At 35.7% G+C, this 20370-nt stretch overlaps 1 protein-coding gene across 1 annotated transcript in view; it reads left to right on the top strand.

The window, feature by feature from the left end:
• Window positions 1-20370, top strand: part of csmd1a (CUB and Sushi multiple domains 1a) — a 46154-nt gene that overhangs the window by 10253 nt on the left and 15531 nt on the right. Inside the window, exon 2 of the mRNA XM_059508650.1 lies at window positions 15867-16061. Within this exon, the coding sequence (XP_059364633.1) occupies window positions 15867-16061 (195 nt within the window). The remainder of the gene's footprint in view (window positions 1-15866; window positions 16062-20370) is intronic.

The raw sequence follows: 20370 nt of genomic DNA, 5'->3' as shown, positions 1-20370 counted from the left end.
ATACAAATAAGTAGACAAGGAATGACAATATACAAATTGACAATTGTAGGCAGGTATATTACAAAAATGCAGTTATGTATGTACATGTATATTATGTGCAAAATGTAAGTGTATACTAAGTATGTGTGTTAGATAAATTAAGTGTATGTGTATATAAATATAAAGTGTAGTGTGTTCAGTGTGTTCAGTTTGTATCAGCTGTTCATAAGATGGATTGCCTGAGGGAAGAAACTGTTCCTGTGTCTGGTCGTTCTGGCGCTCAGTGCTCTGTAGCGTCGACCAGATGGCAACAGTTCAAAGAGGGAGTGTGCTGGATGTGAGGGGTCCAGAGTGATTTTAACAGCCCTTTTGCTCACTCTGGATAAGTACAGTTCTTGAATAGATGGGAGAGTTGAACCGATGATTCCACTGCGATTTGATTGGATCGTGAAAAGTTGGATTCTGACATTATTGGTTAGTTATTGTTTTGGTTGGTTGGTTGGTTATTATTGTTTTTCCCACCCCTGCAGCCAAAATTACAACACCAGAAAAGTAATTTTAGAGGTGAAGAAAGTTATTGCATTTTGTTAAATCATTGCATACCATGCATGGAGTAAATAGTGGGCAATAAAGCAGGGATATTATCTAAGAAATAAATAGGCTTGATTTTTGATTTCATCTTTATGTTGAAAAGCTGTAGTATATCAATGAAATGTTAAAAATAACGAGATATCTGTTTGAAAATAGGTTTTTAAAACACTCCCTCCATCAGTCTTCCAAGTCATGCCATTGGTTGAGAAAATGTTATATCAATGACCAAGCAAAGAGATTGAGGTTCTTTTTGTCATAACTAGTGGTGCAGAAATTACATGCTGCAGATTAACCCCCCACACACACACATTTAATTTCAGGTTTTTCTGAGTTCTGTCTGAAAGTTTGTGGCACTAAGTTAGTTTCACATTTTGTTATCAAAAGACCACAGCATGTAAAACCAATATATTCAACCAATATAGTGCCACTAACCAACAAACACTTTGAAGAATATATTGGTTTTACATGCTGTGGTCTTTTGATAACATTTTATGCAATTTACACATTAAGATGTTGAGAAATAATGCCAACTTTTCACATAAAATCAAGTCCCACTTGAATTTTTCTCATTGAATATCCAAATTTACCAAGTAAAACTTTAAATTGCAGAAGTAAAACAAGTTGAGAATGGGGTTAAACATAATAAAAAATCACTTCAATAAAAAAAAAAAAATAATAATAATTATAAAAAAGAGCAGAATCTGGAAACTGTAATTATGGTGCTTTGTTTTTTGAACTGATTTAAATTCACCAATTTCATCCTGAAACATTAAAGTTTATTGAACCCACATTTGATGAGTCCTTTTTTCTTTTCTTTGTTCTATCAAAGCAATACAGTTTTTAGTAATTTGAAGGTCAAATGCATGTTTTTACCATTTACTGTATGTTGTCAAATACCATTTATAGTGTATGTTACCAAGGAAGATAAAATCGCCCTTTCGTGATGCTATCTGGAACACTTGTCATGTGGTTGACAAAGCTGCGCGCGACTCTTGCATTAAGCAGTGTCAAATAACCCTAATGTGAGTCATGTGAAATGGCCTTCATGAGCACCTGGTTTATACATGCTCAAGATTAATATTTAATCAACATGAAATCAAAAATAGACATTTTACATAATGCACTTATTGCACTTGTCTTGAATTAATCAGTGTGCCTTTTGTCAAACTGGGGGGGAGCTATATCGTTAAAATAGCATATCACGATTCACAATCTTCTTTTATGTTGGTTTTTAAGACTATTTTGCAAGTAACTAAGCAGTGAAAAATAGTAAGGTCTACATCTAATATAAGTAAAAAAAGTTTTCAAGCTTATTAAAGACGAGTCAGAACAGAATACAATAGAACAAAAACAAATGAAGTAAAATGTGCTTACATTTATTTTTGGTAAGAAATACTACAAAGCTTAAATAAAGCAATCAAATGTAAAATAAAACTCTGTATTAAAGAAATATGCAATACTTTAGGCTACAAAAATTATTTGGCAAGCACAGTAAATCAGTTTCTTTTTTTTTGTTCTTTTGTTGTTTGATTAACATTAATAACAGCAGCAGATTTATTAGACTGCTATCACTTTAAGACCAAATGCACAGATATGCTAACACACATCCAACACACATCCAATTTCACATCGATCACAATACAAAATCATCTGATCGGCCATTTTTATATCAAATCATAGGGCTTTTAACAACCTGATCAATTGGATAGAATGTATCAACACCATGCACTTTTAATCTCCTGCTTCACTCAAAAAATATGTAATTTAACAGACATAAAAAGGGTTTATCTTTTTGACTTTAATATATTTGTAAATATACGTTATTATATTTGTTAAATTGCTTCTTTGTTATTTCATCAAGTGCACAAGTATCTGTTTTCATTATGAATGTGATGGCACTAGAACTCAATGCAGTTCAGCTATCACAGCCCCAATGCTGATGGTACTTTTGTGAAATGATATTTTCAGATCGTTGGGGCTCATTGATCTTTTCCAAGTTTCCAATATTAGAGAGCTTCACATCGTGTTAAAGCAGGACTTTCTGTGATACAAAGACAATGATTTGGATGAGTTCTTATGAAATAGGAAGAAATGACTCATTCTTGTTGTGTAAACCAGAATGGAGTAGGTGAAAGGTGCAAAGTGGGCATGACTCCTGGCAGATTTATTATCAAACGTGCTAAGAATAAATTACAGTGGACCAAAATAGTATTTGTACTTTCTGGGCATGCTTAAAAATGCATGTATTTTTGCATTAGATAATATGCAACCAGATAGCATTTACAAACATATTATGCTAGCTATTGTCTCAGAACTAACTTGGATGTTATAAAAGAGGTCACATTTTACCCCAGAGTTCAAAGAAAATGTAAATTTGATCAAAGGAAATTAAAATGGAATGCAATGATGGAGATGATAATAGCAATAACAACAACAACAATAACAATTTTTCTTTTTTCTATTTTATATAAATGTATTTATTAGTTCTTTTTTAATTTTTTTTATTTTTCTCTAAGGTCTGGATACATACATACATACATACATACATGTTTATTTGTGTGAAATTCCTCAATACATTTAGTCTGGATGAGTAATATTTCTCTCTTCTCGTACAGGTTAACAGGATTTCAGGTGCCAGCGCCTGTCACAAGTACCGGATCCATATTCTCCCTGCGTCTCACCAGCGACTTTGCTGTAAGCGCCCACGGATTTAAAATATATTATGAAGGTAAGGAGCATAACACAGCCTTTAATTTTCTCTGCTATTTATCATGGGTTTTGAGTTTGGAGATGCAAATTGCACACTGTAGTGGTCAATTGGAAGTGTTTGACAGCAGGCAGTGGGCATAAAACTAGAGAAGTAAAAAAAAAAGCAATGTATTAATTCCTGAATACTCTATTAGTATAACTATTATTAAAGGGAATGAACTCTAGTTTGTCTTGTAGAAGTCATATTAATTTTGAAGACAACTTTTTCAGCTCGCCCCTTGATTGTGTTTGCAGTTGGAGGATCTCTATATGTAAATGATCTCTGTTAGGATTGACTCACTTAAACTTAGTTAGTTTAGTTTCAGTAGCATTTTAGTTTAAACTGGAAAAATGAAAAAGGTAAAGGAAAACTTTAAATGTTGACTTTACCAGCCTTGTCTGAGAGTTTGTGAGGTAATTTGAGTAACTGTTTAGAAGTAGGAGAATTATTAGCTTTTTGTACTTTCAATAGTTTGAGAGTCCCAAATGATTGCCAGTTCTTTGTTGAGGCTGTTATTTGCTACAGTGTTGCTAGGGGGCTGCTAGGTTCTTTCTAATTACTGTGAATTCTTTGTTAAGGCTGATGATTTGCTAAGGCATGGCTATAGTTTTGTATAGGTTGCCCCATTTGACTGTGCTGAGCATGTAGACGTGTCTGCAATCTTTAACTGTTAACTTGACATCATTCTCAATTATTATTACACACAAAGTCATTGTTAACTGACAAGCTGTACAAAACCAAGCTGATAATGAACGTGGATTTGCGCAGCTTGTCAGTTAACAATAGCTCTGTGTAGTAACAGTTGCTCTATGTGAAATCACGCACCTGATGGAATTTACCGCTGATTAGAGAACCGGCTTTACTGACGAGATGCGCGTTAAGTATTGGCCTATATTTATCGTGCACCCCTACCTTCAAATATATGGAAGGCATTTTCTGCCAAATTTAAATAAATAAATGAAATGATTAAAATTTAAATTAAAACCAGATTAACTATTTCATTACAGAAAACTGTATGCAAAATATGTGACAAAATTGAGAATGAAATTAAATGATTTCATTTTCACTGTGACATACCTGTCAAATTGAAAAATAAAATGCAATTGGTGATTTCACATTTCATTTTCAATACAGTCTTGAGGCAAGACTGCCAATATTAAAATGAAAAGCAAACGTGAAAAAGAAACTACACATACAGTTTTTACAAAGCTCTTTATTAACGCTCACGCAATAATAGTGACACAATTCAAATTTAAATGTAAATTTTACTTGTCATTTTAATTCCTCTTTTATTTCACTGTTTTCATTTTCATTTTCAAAGACAACCTGCATGCAAATTATATGTTAATGAGTGGGTGTGGCTTATTCAAGTAACGGCGCTAGAGACAATCGTCGAAGTCTCGTGTGCATGAGTTGAATGGTGGTTGAAACAATGTGTGAAACAACATTAAAATGTGAATATATTGTAATCGAGACATAGCGAATCTGTTAGTGAGCTTTTGCGGGAAGCTGCTGCAGCATTAGAACGTGGAAGAAACAACCAGCCTGACCAGCATGCGTCAAACACTCGACCCACTGCAGTTCCTCGGCCTGAGCCTCCACGAGACTCCCCGGAAAATCTGCTGTCTGCTGAGTTTGTGACGGCTGCAAAATGTCCAAGTGTATCCAAGATTAGGGGTGCTCCGATCACGATCGGCCGATCGTTAATGCGCATCTCGTCAGTAAAGCCGGTTCTCTAATCAGCGGTTAATTCCATCAGGTGCGTGATTTCACATAGAGCAGCTGTTACTACACAGAGCCATTGTTAACTGAGAAGATGCGCCAATAAACGCTGAAAATGAACGTGGATTTGCGCATCTTCTCAGTTAACAATGGCTCTGTGTAGTAACAGCTGCTCTATGTGAAATCACGCACCTGATGGAATTAACCGCTGATTAGAGAACCGGCTTTACTGACGAGATGCGCATAACGATCGGCTGATCGTGATCGGAGCACCCCTATCCAAGATAGATTCAACTCGTAGCAAAATGAAGTCATTATCATCCGAAATGTTTGCTAGCTGGTTTAATTCTGCTGCTATACTGGCCATAACCGCCATTATAGCTCCTCCACGTAACAACGTAATTGAGCCACACCCACTCATTAACATATAATTTGCATGCAGGTTGTCTTTGAAAATGAAAACGAAAATGAAAACAGTGAAATAAAAGAGGAATTAAAATGACAAGTAAAATTTACATTTAAATTTGAATTGTGTCACTATTATTGCGTGAGCGTTAATAAAGCTTTGTTAAAACTGTATGTGTAGTTTCATTTTCACGTTTGGCTTTTCATTTTAATATTGACAGTCTTGCCTCGAGACTGTATTGAAAATGAAATGTGAAATCACCAATTGCATTTTATTTTTCAATTTGACAGGTATGTCACCATGAAAATGAAATAATTTAATTTCATTCTCAATTTTGTCACATATTTTGCATACAGTTTTCTGTAATGAAATCGTTAATCTGGTTTTAATTTTAATTTTAATCATTTCATTTATTTATTTAAATTTGGCAGAAAATGCCTTCCATACAAATATGGTGGGCGGCTTACGTATAGCGGCACATAGTAACAGTCACTCGGAAATGTCCCGTATGATTGTAAGTTAATCGTTTAGGGTGTTGATTTGCTAGGATGTTGCTGGGTGGTTGCTAGGAAATTGTTGGTGGTTGCTAGGGTGTTTCAAATGATTGCAAATTCTTTAAGGCTGTTAGTTTGCTAGGGCATTTTGGGTGGTTTGCTTGTTCCAAATGATTACTAGTTCTTTGTTCAGGCTGATAATTTACAAGGGTTTTGATAGGTCCTTGCTTGGTATGTAACGATTCACTCAACTCATGATGCGATACGATTCATGATACTGATTTCACCATACAATAAAAAAAAAACCAATTTTAACAAAATGAGATTTAAGACATTATAAATGAAAATGTGTCTTTTGAAATTGCTTGGACAAAATGCTGCATATTTCTTTGTGAAACTGAAATATTAAATCGAAGGTGGTGCTTATGGGACAGCGTCAATATTTTTATAATTCTTTGTTTAGACTGTTAATTTGGTAGAGCTTTGTTAGGTGGTTGCTAGAGTGATCTGTAAGAATGCAAATTCATTTTTTTTGTCCAGGCTATTAATTCATTAGGGCATTTCTTTGGCATTTTGGGTGGTTGCTAGGGTTTTCCGAATGATTGCTACAGTATTAGAGTATTGGCTGCTCGGAGACAGGCAAATAAATAGACAGATAGTCACATGGGCCGTCCAGCAGACAGATGGATGTGTAGTTTTGAATTCTGAATTAGTCTCTATTGTGCATCAGAGTGTATTTCAAAACACCAAGGTGTTTTAAAAAATCTGATTTTCCATTATATGTTTAAAAACGCTGTTGTCTGTCTCAAGTCAGCCTAGTTTTGGATCACTTATTTCAGCCCAGTCCACCCAAAAGGGAATGTTTAATATCTGAGCAGATGTTGTGCTGTGCCATTAAGTTTATTTCAGCCTCTGGCTGTGATTGGTTGAGTTTGCAAGCGTCTGGGTCATCTACACCACCAGTGACTGTCATTTCTCAACCAGTCACCATCTTCCATCACTCTCTCCACCTGTTATCCTCTTGACCTGACCACAGCATGCCGCCCCACCTGCTCTATCTTTCCAGTCTGAATTATTCAGTCCCATTGACCAGCCTGGGCTTTGGCTCATGCTTTTGTGTTTAACGTGCTTCTGAATTTTATGCATTTTGCAATATTAATCCTGCAGGTTATTACATCCCAGGGCCTGGGATTCCCACTGAATTCACAATGACTTTGTCTCATTGTCATTTATCTCCATAGATTGATTTACGTAACTGAAGAATTTGTGGCTTTTTTAAGTCTCATTTGGAGCATTTATATGAAGATATGGGCATTACTAGGAATTTGCTATGGTATTTTGGATGGTTGCTGCTAGATTATTATTGCCAAGTCTCTTAATTGTAAAGTCTGCCAATCGCCATAATGTTCTTGGGGGTTTATTGGTCCCAACTTAAGTGCAAAGTCCGAAGAGCCCACCTGGTCTCAATGATTTTTTGCATGGTTTGTAGGGTGTTGTAAGTGGTTTCTAAGGAAATTTTTTAAAAGGTTGCCTGGTGATTGCCACCAGGTCTCTATGAAATTCTTTGGGGTCTGTGGAAATGAAAAGATCCCACCCTGGTCTCTATGATGTTTGGCATGGTTTTTAGGGTATTTTAGATTGTTGCTAGGTCTTTGCTAGGGTTTTATGGATGGTTTCCATGTGAGTGCCCCCAAGTATCTATAAAAGAACCCAACCTAGTCTCTTATGATGTTTTGGAGCAGTTTATAGGGTGTTTCAAGTATTTGCTAGGTGGTTGCTAGAGTATTTTTGGATGGTTGCTGGGCAATTGATATTCTTGGGGGTTTATGAGTCCTAACATAAATCTTTTTTTTGGCATGGTTTTTTGGGTCTTCCAGGTGGTTGTTAGGGTATTTTGGATGGTTGCTAGGTGATTGTACCAAAGTCTCTTTGATACACTTGGAGGTCTATGGGTCCCAAAATGGGTTAAAGAGTGAAAGAAGTGTGTTAGGATGTTCTGGGTAGTTGCTAGGTGTTTGCTAGGTGTTTGCTAGGGTATTTTGAGTAGATGTTAACTGATTGCTCCCAAGTCTCTTTAATATTTCATACTTTAATATTCTTGGGGGTTTGTGTGTTCCAACTTAGGCCAATGAGTCAAAACAGCCCACCCTTGTCTTTATTTTTTTTTTAGGATATGTTGTAGAATGTACTTAGGGTGTTTTGGAGTCCACAAGGTAATATTATATGTCCAATCCGTTAGAAAAGCAAAAGCTCTCCTCTTGTCAACAAACCTGTGATTTCAGGTATAATTTGTGTTGGTAGTGCAAACAGTGAAAGGTTAAGGGTTATGACTCTAAGCAAGCAGCAATAACAAGGGATTGGTTCTTGTCCAATGGTTTTAATGTGCTAGTGATTCAACATTTATGAGAGAGAGATAGACACAGACTGAGGAAAAGAAATCTCATTTTGGTTCCTGTCAGTTTTCCGTAACGTTGGAACAACTGAAACCATGTTTGACAGTCAATGTTTGCACTTTGATTAATGTGTCTATCGCCATTCGGTACTAGTCAGCTTCTGAGTATAGAGTTAGATGCAAAACCTCAGCCTTTCCGTCTGCCCTTCAACTGAATGCCAATGACTCTGGAAATACCATATGTTACTATCAACATGCTAATGTTCGGTCATCACAACGTGCATTAACGATCCTCCCGGCAGAGCCTCTAGTCATCTAAATGCTAGGACAGGCCAAAACATTGATTTGGAAACATTTTCTGGGATGACTAAATAGCACTCGTTTATCGAAATGTGAGCAAAATGAAATCCCAGCAGAAATGGCAGCACTCTTTGTCTTTTGTTGCAACCTTTGAAATTTGCTGTATGTGACCTATTGCATCATAATGTCTCCGAAATACATTACACTCTCTGGTGACCCGTGAAATCTGCCTGTCTTTGGGTTCCTGGTGGCCCCGTCCCTGTGGGTCCTGTGAAGGTTTTTGGCAGTGTTTGCTGATTGCTTGTTTGTTAAAACAGCTCAATAATTCTGAATGCACCTAGATATGTGACAAGCTCCCAGGGAAGATTGCTGTGTGGTGAAGTGTGCTCAACGTTTGCAATATAGATGCTCTGACAAACTTCCATTGTTTTCAAGGGCAGCAAAATCATTTGATGTATGTAGGGATGTATAGCTCATCTCCTGGGATCAGCCTGTAGTAATTACCTCAGCAGTTTGCCCAGTATAGTCTCAGCACTCAGTCCAGACGTATGAATGTATATCATTTCATCTTAGAATAGATATTAAAGGTGATATATGTAAATTCTGCAGCATGAGAGGCACAGAATTGCAAAAATAATAATTGATTTCCAACAGGTCAATGCCTCTGATGGCTGCCTATTATTGGTCTGCCAAATAGACCAGAAGATTGGTTGAGCAGCAGAGTTTCTGTATTGGGTTGGTTATGTAGGCTCAAAAAAGATTATATACATATTATATACATAAAATATTTCAAATATGTGTATGTGTGTGTGTGTGTGTGTATGTATATGTGTGTGTGTATAATATAAACAAATATTGGTATGATTTATATTTTGATTGGTATATTTATATCAAAAAAATATTTGTTTTATAATTTAGAGCTTTGAAATAATACAATGTCAACATTAGCCTTGACATTCTTAAAATATCTATTTAACATCACTTTAATTTAAGCCTTTTTTCTCCTAAAATATCCTCTCTTATTACGAAATCACATAAATGTAGCTAAATTTATAAATAATACTAATAATAATAAAAAAAAAAACATATATATATATATATATATATATATATATATATATATATATATATATATATATATATATATATTTTTTTTTTTTTTTTTTTTTTTTTTAATTTAATATGAACTTTTATATCTACATATTTATGCATTTGTAGTTTGATTCATACGTTCTTTGATACAATCTTTCAAATAATATCAGCATCTGACCTGTCATTATTTGATTTTATTTAGCTTCACTTTCTCCAACTTTGCATATATTTTTGAGCCAAATTGATCAACAATCATTTTAGGAAGTTTTTGTTTATCAGCTTTGCTAAATTTCTTTAAAAGATATTATGGTTACAAATAAAAGTGTTAAAGGCTTCAAGTTTAAGGGGCGACCACAAATAATGGCAGTTCTGTTTTCTCTTAGATGATCTGAGATAAAAGTGTCTTATAGTGTTTCTGGTGGTCTTTTCACAGACACTTTGGGAGCTATTATGAACTCTCCAGCAAGCACAAGTGGGATCAAAATAGCAGCCATTTGTCATAATAAGAGAGCTGGGGTCAGTCACGATTGGCTCTCTATGTTCAGTGGAATTTATCTGAGCTGTTTTTGATTGAACGGAGTATCCCTGGTTCAATACAAGTTCAGCTCTATTGACAGCATCTGTGACATGCTGTCCATTACCACAGAAAATAATTTTGAATCCTCACCAGTTTTTGAGAACAAACAACTGTGTTTACTGGAATGCACTTGCATTTGAAGTCTGTGTAGGAAACAGAGTATGTGAGCGGAGTGGAGCGACAACAATTTCCGGGTTCACCATTTCCCGCTCCTCGTTCTGCTCCTCGCTCTGCTCCTCGCTCCACTGATCAGAAACACTGTTCCGCCTTTGCTTCGCGTCTGTAGTATTTCAGTATGTTTGAAATATGATAGAACTGTTCATAATGTATATTAAAAAATAAAATAGCAGGAGAGTTTTAAAGTGGCTTATTGGAACACAAGTGTGCAAACCTCATGACATGGTTGTCAGCATTAAAATGTATAATTGCTGCTTTTTGCGGTGCAAATTTAGTTTTAGATGAAAACAACAGTAGGCTACCTTTTTGTCAGTTATTTTATCTACTGATCAATGCTTTTCTTACATATTTCTGCTTATTCGAAATAGGATACAGATGAATTAGCACTGTATTAGGCGACATTTGTTTGAATGCATTATTGAGAGAGCGATTGCGTGTGAATAAGTGTTGTAGTACTTGTTTAAACCATGGTTTCAGCTGACAATATCTATATCTAGAAGGAACAACAAACAAATTCCTTGAGAACTAGAACTTGTCATTCATGTCCATTGCCGTCATCATAGCCTTCACATTCTTTCTGATTTGAGTGATCCTTCTCTATCAAGACCTTGCATTTTCCAACATGACAATGCCGGACCACAAACTGCATCAATTACAACATCATGGCTGCGTAAAAGAAGGATCCGGGTACTGAAATGGCCAGCCTGCAGTCCAGATCTTTCACCCATAGAAAACATTTGGCGCATCATAAAGAGGAAGATATGACAAAGAAGACCTAAGACAGTTGAGCAACTAGAAGCCTGTATTAGACAAGAATGGGACAACATTCCTATTCCTAAACTTGAGCAACTTGTCTCCTCAGTCCCGAGACATTTGCAGACTGTTATAAAAAGAAGAGGGGATGCCACACAGTGGTATACATGGCCTTGTCCCAACTTTTTTGAGATGTGTTGATGTGTTGATGAAATTTTATTTTTTTCCCCTTAAAATTATAAATTTTCTCAGTTTAAACATTTGATATGTCATCTACAGTATGTTGCATTCTGAATAGAATATTGACATTTGAAAGTTCTACATCATTGCATTTTGTTTTTATTCAGTATCCCAACTTTTTTGGAATCGGGTTTGCAGTTATAGTGACTATACTTTTAAAATGTGTTTTGTAATGTTTATTCTGATGCAACCTTTTGCCTCACATTTCTGTTGCGAGTGCATTACTGTCCACATGCATTTGTTTGGTCCCATTTTGTATTAGATATCTCCACAGTAAGTGCATTATATCATATTATTAAAGATACTTATAAAGTGGGTCTGTTTGTTTTCTCAAACTGAACCACAACTAAATTTTTTTTTCGTTTTAAATAGACGGAAGGTCACATATTCTGTCTATAGAGCTTAAGATGTACTGAATCTGGAACATTATTGCAAATACTGGCAGCAACAGACATGCTATTGCTTTCCACAGTCCTGTTACTGTCAATGCAGATCACCCAACAACTTTCATTACGACAGAGAGGTGTCATTTGTCAGGAGTGCTGGAGGTACAGTAAATGCCATGTCACATGCCATGAGTGGTTATTACCATGCTTATGTCATGTTTATGTTTGTATTTATTATAGAAGCTGTCATGTTAAGTTATGACAGGTAAAACAGCACACTCTCCTGCTATGCTCTATAAATCAGCTGCTTGTTGCAAAGGCCACCACGGTGGATGTGAAGGTAAACACAGGAGGACTGGCCAAACCAAAATCTTAATGGTTTCTTATCTGTGGAGTGACACTTCAATGGCGTGAAGTGACCACCACATACCAGTGTGTAGTGTTTCGTCAAGATGAAACGGTGTTTGCAATTCATGATTTTACTTTACTAATGTGACATTTCTGGGTGAAAAAATATATTCAGTGATCTTAAATGTTGGGAGGGACATTGATTCGAATTCATTTGACTGTAAACAAGTGGTGTTGATGGGCAGACTGATTCTGAAATATGAATAGTGTTTATGTGTATTGGAATAAAATATATATTAAGAAATTTGAACATCATCTTTTTGATTTGACTTTGAGCTATCTCACATGTTCTGTTTTAGTGGTTTTCAGCTGGTGTGTTGTAGGTCTTTCTAAAGCATCAACAATAGTCTTAAAAATTAATATAGATATATTTTATATAATATTAAAAATTGGCTTATTATGGGAACGCATTTCACATTTTATTTGTTGTATTTCCAATAATACAGTGTTTTGGTGCAAATTCATTAGTCAGTACGCAGAAACCAGCCAAATTAGCCTGATGCCAGCTTGAACAGGTTGCTTGATATCCTCTCATCCTACACAAAGTAAAAGAAAATATGACCCAGACTAGATTAAATATGGATAAAGAGCATGCAACCATCAAAAGCCACTCATATTGATAGTTATATTGTTAATGTTAATGTGTATATTGTTGGGCATATGCAATTAGTGATGGATGGATGGATGGATGGATGGATGATAGACAGATATAGACAGATGGAGCAGTGTATTGTCAGGCTTGTACAATTTTGGATGGATGGATGTGTTTTTTTTTCAATTTTGGATGGAGCAGTGTGTTGTTAGGCTGAAGCAATTCATAATGGATGGATGGATGGATTGATGGATGAATAGATAAATTATAGACTGGTAGATGGATTTATGGATGAATGGATGAGTGATAGATTTATGGATTGATGGATGGATGGATGATAGATTGGATGGATGGAGGACCAGTATAGTGGATGGATAGATGATTGATTGATTGGTGGATGGAGCAGTATAGTGTTGAGCCTGTGCAGTTCATGGTGGATGGATGGGTGATAGACTGATAGACTGAAGGATGTTTGGAGTGAGCAGTGTATTGTTGGGCCTATGCAGTTTAGGATTGATGGATGGATGAATAAATGAATGGTAGACTGGATGGAAGGATGGATGGATAGATAGATAGATAGATAGATAGATAGTTAGATAGATAGACAGACAGACAGACGTGGACAGATGGATAGTTTAAATTTTCACAAAAAGTCTCCATTTGGTGTCCAGAGTAAAATTTACCTCATAGAACAAAACCAGTTCAGACCTGCTGCTGTATTCACATCAGCAGGCTTTGTATTTCCACAAATCACCACTCCTGAGTAGCAATTACATGGAATGGCCTCTTTCTAAAAGTAATTTCCAACTCCAAATGTCTCACTCCACCAGTGTCCTGCCCATAAGTCAGAGACCCAGTAGCACAATCAAATGGACACCTCATGTCTCTGTTTGTACTTTTTTTTTCAGCCTGCTGAGGGACCATGTTTGTAATTGCTTCTTTGGAACAGGGGAAAAATAAATAATCCTCTCTCAAAGGTAATACTTCATCACACTTTCTGTACTGATTCATTTCCACTCCGGGCCATTTATTTGACTGCCATTATATAGAAAGCCCAAGTCCAACCTGTCGTAATGAGCAGGAAATGCCTCCATTACCCCAGATCACGGGCGTAAAGCTCAGTGGGACTTTATGCGAGCAGAGATGAGTTGACAGATGTGCTGTGTTCCTATGCAGAGAGTCACACATGAAATCATAGACAAAGTGTGAGCGATGATAGTTGCGAGCGGCATTTGATCAACTTCAGCTGCTTTCGTTCAAGAAACAGAGCTCCCAATCGCAAACCCAATGGGAAAATTGTTTGCACAAAGCATCGGTGCCAAAGTGCCAAGGTGCCAAAGTGCATGCACTGTTGTTAAAGGTAGATTAAGAAAAGTAGGATCTGTCTCATTGAGTGACATGGAGATAACGGTCTCGCTGGTGTGAAGTGACAGAGGTTTAAGCACAAGTTGAGATTAAATTAATGGTTCACTGACTGTGTACCAGGGAGCAAATGCACGCCATATCATTCTAGCTGCTAAACGCCATCTATAAATCAACTGCTCAAGTTATAATTCTGCACATCTGCTGGTTTTAAAGGGTACATTTTCTACTTGTATAATTCTAATACAGAAGCACATTAGTGGAATGCATTAAAGTGCACTATACTTTCTAATGTTGAACTGTAAGGGCCTTTAAAAGACATTTGTTGTGTTCTTCACATACTGTGCAGATGCATTTATTTGCATTTTCTCTCTAGATAACATGCTAAATTCTTCGATTTATGGTGCCATTTCGTAAAATTCAGTGTTTCGGTCACCAAACTTTAATTTCTGTTGTGACAAAAATCAGAATATAGCTGGAAAGGGTTTATGTCATGTCAGAATGTTTTTTGTAAGACATTTGTGTGGATGTATCAGTGATTATAGCTCATGAAATTACAAATACAGTCTGCTCTGCACTGATGTATGCTATGTACTACTGTTATATACTCTTAATAATAATTCTGTTACAAATTCTGCAAAAAGGATCCTGAAAAAATGAACATGCTTACCACAGAAATACTGTTTTCACACACTGAAGACTGGAGAAATTATGCTGAAAATTCAGCTTTGCATCACAGAAATACATATATTTTAAAATAAATGTAAAAAGAAAACTAATGGTTTAATTTTTTAGTAATTTTTCATAATATTACTGTTTAAAAAAAAAAAAATAAAAAAAAAAAAACCTCACCATGGTGAGCAGTAAAGAATAAAACCATTAAAAATATCCCTACCCCCAGAATATTATATTTATTAAAATCACATAAAATCATTTTCACATATTATTAAGTATGCAAAATAATTTACATATCAGACAGTATATATTCTATTCTATTCTATTCTATTCTACTTGATAAACTGCAAATAAATATATAAATTAAACAAATTATTTTGCATTCTTTGAAATATTCACTTCAGAATACAACATATACTGTTGTGCCAGGCAGTATTTAGACTAACTTCTTCATGATAATCATAACTGATTCATTTTGATCAGCTGATTGTCACAAATATCAGTCTGAAACGGGCAGCACAGTGCGTCTGAAGTCGCCTGAGAATTGAAATGGAATTTTATGATGGTGGCAGGTGCTCAGAGCATATGTGCTGGTTTAAATCAAAGATAAGCGAGCTTAATATATCATATTCAGACATGTGTCCCTGAGGATTAGAAATGTGTCAAAGCAGGAATATTAGTCCAACGCCAGATGTCTGAGAAATAAATAAGGTCCCTCGACTGCATTCATGACACTACTTCTCCTTTTTCTTTTTTAAAAGATAAGTATCTTTTTATTGCAGTAGGATGTGGCCTTTTTGTTTCTCGCAAAAATTCATTTTTTATTCATTGTTTTCATTATTTTTTGATGAATACAGGCTTTGCAACTCTCTAATTGGCCGGTTATAACCAGCAGAAATCAGCAATGCGTTAAGAATAAAATTGCCCTTTACTACATCTGATTTTGGCATCTTCGCTTTGTCTCTCCTCAGAACTACAAAGCAGTTCTTGTGGGAATCCAGGAGTTCCTGCCAAAGGAATCCTGAATGGAACAAGTTTCAATGTGGGAGACAGAATCCGGTACCACTGTGTGGCTGGATATACCCTGGACGGCCATGCTCAGCTGACCTGTGTCACCAGCACGTCTAATGTAGCGGTGTGGGATTTTCCTATTCCCATCTGCAGAGGTAAGAAGTGGCAGATAGACTGTGCTGAGCAGCTCATTTTTATTTTCTTAATGCTTGTTTTTTTTGGTTTTCTTTTGACGCTGAGTTGTTAAAAGGCCTTCTCTGCTTTTGTAGAGCATCATAGGGCATTAACAGAGATGTATAGTAACGAAGTAGAACTACTTCACTACTGTACTTAAGTACTAAAAGGCAGAATCTGTACTTTACTAGAGTATTATTTTTTTCTCCTACTTCCACTTTTACTTCAATACATATTTTCGATGAGTTTAATACTTTTACTCCAATATTTTTTTATGTGCTGCATCGTTACTCGTTACAATTATAAAAATGTTACGAATCATTCCATTACAAACCCACATTACCACTGCCAAAACTGTAGATGGCAGGTTTGATGAAGCTGGCACATCATTGAGCGAATCAAGCGATTAAGAAGACTGCGCGTGCTGACTGAACTGCTGTGAAGAGAGAGATGAACACCGAGCCGAGCCAGATAATGACTCGTTCACGAGTCAAGAACCGGTTGCATCGGTTTTCGAATCACCAGTAGTTCTTTCTGACATTTCGATTCAATAAACCGGTTGAAGAAAACAGTTCACCGGTTCTTTTGCGCTCGAGGTAATGGCGTCATTGGCGTTGACTGCAAGCCTTCGGTTTACCTGGGCTCATAACATTAGCACAGAATCAGTTCAGAATCAATCACCAAAAGAATCAGTTCGGTTCAGACGCTCTGTGTGTCGGTTTGCTTCACGCTGAATCACACATGCACAGTATCATCAGCTCCTCGGTTCTCGAATCGGACGCGTCTGACAGAAACGGTTCTTGACTCGTGAACGAGTCAGTGTGTTGTTCGTTATCTGGCTCGGCTCGGTGTTCATCTTCAGTTCTCTCCTCACATCAGTTCAGTCAGTGTACTGTTTGAGTAAATGAATTACTCCGGGATATTGGTTTGTTTTAACTCAGAGGGAGTGTCAGCCACATTAAAAAAGTTAACAGCTTAAGTAATTTGTGGATTAATGCGTATTGGAGACGCGAACCGTTTAAAACGATTCAGTTCGATTTGGTGAACTGTTTCAAAAAGATCCGGTTACATCGAATGATTTGTTCACGAACCGGATATTACAAACTGCTTTGTTTTGAACTTTCTTACAACAGACACGGAAGAGAAGACAATGCTGAATAAAGTCGTTTTTTTTTTTTGGACCAAAATGTATTTTCGATGCTTCAAAAAATTCTAACTAACCCTCTGATGTCACATGGACTACTTTGATAATGTTTTCCTTACCTTTCTGGACATGGACAGTATACCTTACACACAGCTTCAATGGAGGGACTGAGAGCTCTCAGACTAAATCCAAAAATATCTTAAACTGTGTTCCAAAAATAAACGGAGGTCTTACGGGTTTGAAACAACATGAGGGTAAGTTATTAATGACATAATTTTGCAAATTGGGCGAACTAACCCTTTAATCTGTTTTTTGTTTACAAAAAGTTACAGTCAAAGGAATTGTGATTGTCCTTTAGGTTAATCATTTGAAATAGTAAAAACAATATGTTCAAACTTTTAAGTACTTTCTTTAATAACTACATAACACAATACTTGTACTTTTACTTTCAGTACTTGAGTAGTAAATTTTCAAATAGACTACTTGCAATACTTAAGTACAAAAAATGTTGAATACTTTAGTACTTCTACTTAAGTGTGGTGCTTAAAGAGCACTTCAACTTCTACTCAAGTCATTTTTTTGATAGAGCACTTGTACTTTTACTCAAGTCTGGGTCTCCAGTACTTTATACATCTCTGGGCATTAATGCATTTGAATATGCTTAAAACATCTGAATGTCATGATAAAATACCAAAGCAACTGGTTTCTAGAAACAAATAATGCACAAGCTCTTCTCAGAACAAATTTCATCCTTTCATAGTATGTGCCAATATATATCTCAGTAATTATGTATATGCTCTAAAATGAAATAATAATTATTTTTTTTATTTTTTTTTTATTTTTTGCTGAACAATCAGGACTATCATTTCAACAAAACAGACATATTTGTCAAATAGATTCAAAAGGTAAAAAAATGACCTTTTTAACATTGCTTGCAACGTTGCTCAGTCAGCTCCAAGAAGAAATACAAAACCTGTGCTATCTAAAGAAATACAAATTGATAACAATATTAAATCCAGTATTTGCTAATTATATGGGATAACAAGAAATGTGTCATTTATATTTTTTTGTAGGCCAGTCATTTTTGACCAGGAAGGTGGGGAAAAAAACAAATAAAAAACTAAATATTAATTAAAAAAGATTTGTACACTGTTGTTACACTGAGTGAGCAAAGTCAGTATGTTTGAGTCTATGATAACATAGTATTTTTGGGGAAACGAAAATGCTCTCCAACATGGGGGCTAATTGAACATACACACACACAAAATCATTTTTATTAAATAATTTTAAAGGAATAATTTTATTTTAGGTGCATGAATATAATGCAACCTACCTAATAATAGACAGCAATAGTTATTCATATAATAAAACCTGCCTATTGTAAAAATAGACAGCAATAGGTATGCATATATTTTTACCTTTTTATGTGTAATGAAAATGGTCAAAAATAAATCATTGAATCAAAGTTTCCATTTTTCAATCAAACCATTTTTTTTTATAACAATTTGAACTGCTTCACAAAAATTAATCAAACCTCTCAAGATTAAATCAGAGGCACTTAAACGTTTCTTTCTTCAAAACTGATACCAGAATCATCACAAATATATTGGATATATATAGTCCTGCCCTATAACATCACATACACTATGATCCAATACCTTTTGACAACCACAGAGCATCCGATTTCTGATTCTGAACTGCAGTTCTCTGTGATAAATCTGAACTGCCTTCAATTTTATCCTTTAAAACCTGTCAAAATTCTTTTGATTTGTTTTTCTTGTGCTGTCATTCTTTAAAATGCTGCTTGCTGTGATATAATACATTGACATTCAGATATTTAAGTGTCCAAATACTTTTCGGGGCCACAGATTCTTTTGTAAGCAGCATGTTGGCTCAAAAATGAATCCGGCTACTATGCTGTAAGCCTGGAGTACTCTGGTTTTGGCTTGATATATGAGGCTTTTATATTATTCAGTTTTGTTGAATTTCAAATTAACGTTGTTTTCAACTTGTATTGTGCTTAAAATTCTCTCTGCTTCTAATTTGTCTTTCTGGGATTGCTTTAGATATGGTGATTCATGAAGTGTTCTGCAGTGCCTGCCTGCTGTAAAATCCTGCAGTTCTTTTACATTAGTCTTCTTTTGCATGGCGCAATCAAACATGAGTCGCCCCAGTGGGAAATTCCTGCATGTGTGAGATCTGAAATACAGTTAAATAATTCAGGTGTTGCTTTTAATTATAAGCATGAGAAACTTTGAAGTGCACTCAGGTATTGTGGGTAACGTTTTACATTTTGGAATGCGATGCATGATTGAACTGAATAAAAATAAAATATGCTATATCCCCAGGATATTTGAAAAATGAGTACTGCTTTATCATTTGTGTTTAATGAAAGATGAGCAGGGCTCAAAACATATCGATGAAAGGTACTTTTTGGTAGAGGAAAGACCTCATTAAAAACAGTGTTTAAACCAGCAAACTTGTTTGATGTATTATAGCCTTTCATCTTCTTATTAGTTTTGCTTCAGTAGCTTTTAGTTGGCTAAATGAAGACAGAAACATTATGTGACTCACAGTTTAGGCTATGATATTCTGAAGTCTGCGTCATCAAACAATTTCAACTCTGATTTTTTTGGTTGAGTTCTGTGCCGGTTGATGCTGGTAGATAATCTGTAACCAAACCATCTGAGGAAAATAAAAAAGCATCTTTCAAGCATCAATCAAATTGATGGCAATTCAATCCGAATGATTCTAGGCTTATTTCAAGTCGGAAATGAAAGATGGTTAGATTGGTTAGTGAGTGAATCATTTGAGTTGATTCAGTGAGCAAATGAGACTTTCTGTATTTAAATATAGACCTTACCATAGATTTTGTGCCGGGACAGTATGTCATACTTCCAGCATGATTAGGCCTAAAAAAAAAAAAAGTTTGGTTCCGGTTGGTTGTCAGTTGAGGTCATTGGTCGGTAGGGATTTATTATTTTTTTAAATTTATTTATTTTTTTTCTCCAGTGGCAGTTTTACACACACACACACGCGCGCTGATTTTAAATGTGTGTACCGGTACTTTTACGACAGTGATTCTGTATTCCCGTTTAAAGTCTGTTGTTGCCATAGACACGCAAAACGCACACACACACACACAC

The sequence above is a fragment of the Carassius carassius genome, chromosome 24 (genome assembly GCF_963082965.1).
Source record: "Carassius carassius chromosome 24, fCarCar2.1, whole genome shotgun sequence".
Classification (NCBI taxonomy): domain Eukaryota; kingdom Metazoa; phylum Chordata; class Actinopteri; order Cypriniformes; family Cyprinidae; genus Carassius; species Carassius carassius.
This window is presented reverse-complemented; position numbering and strand designations above follow the sequence as displayed.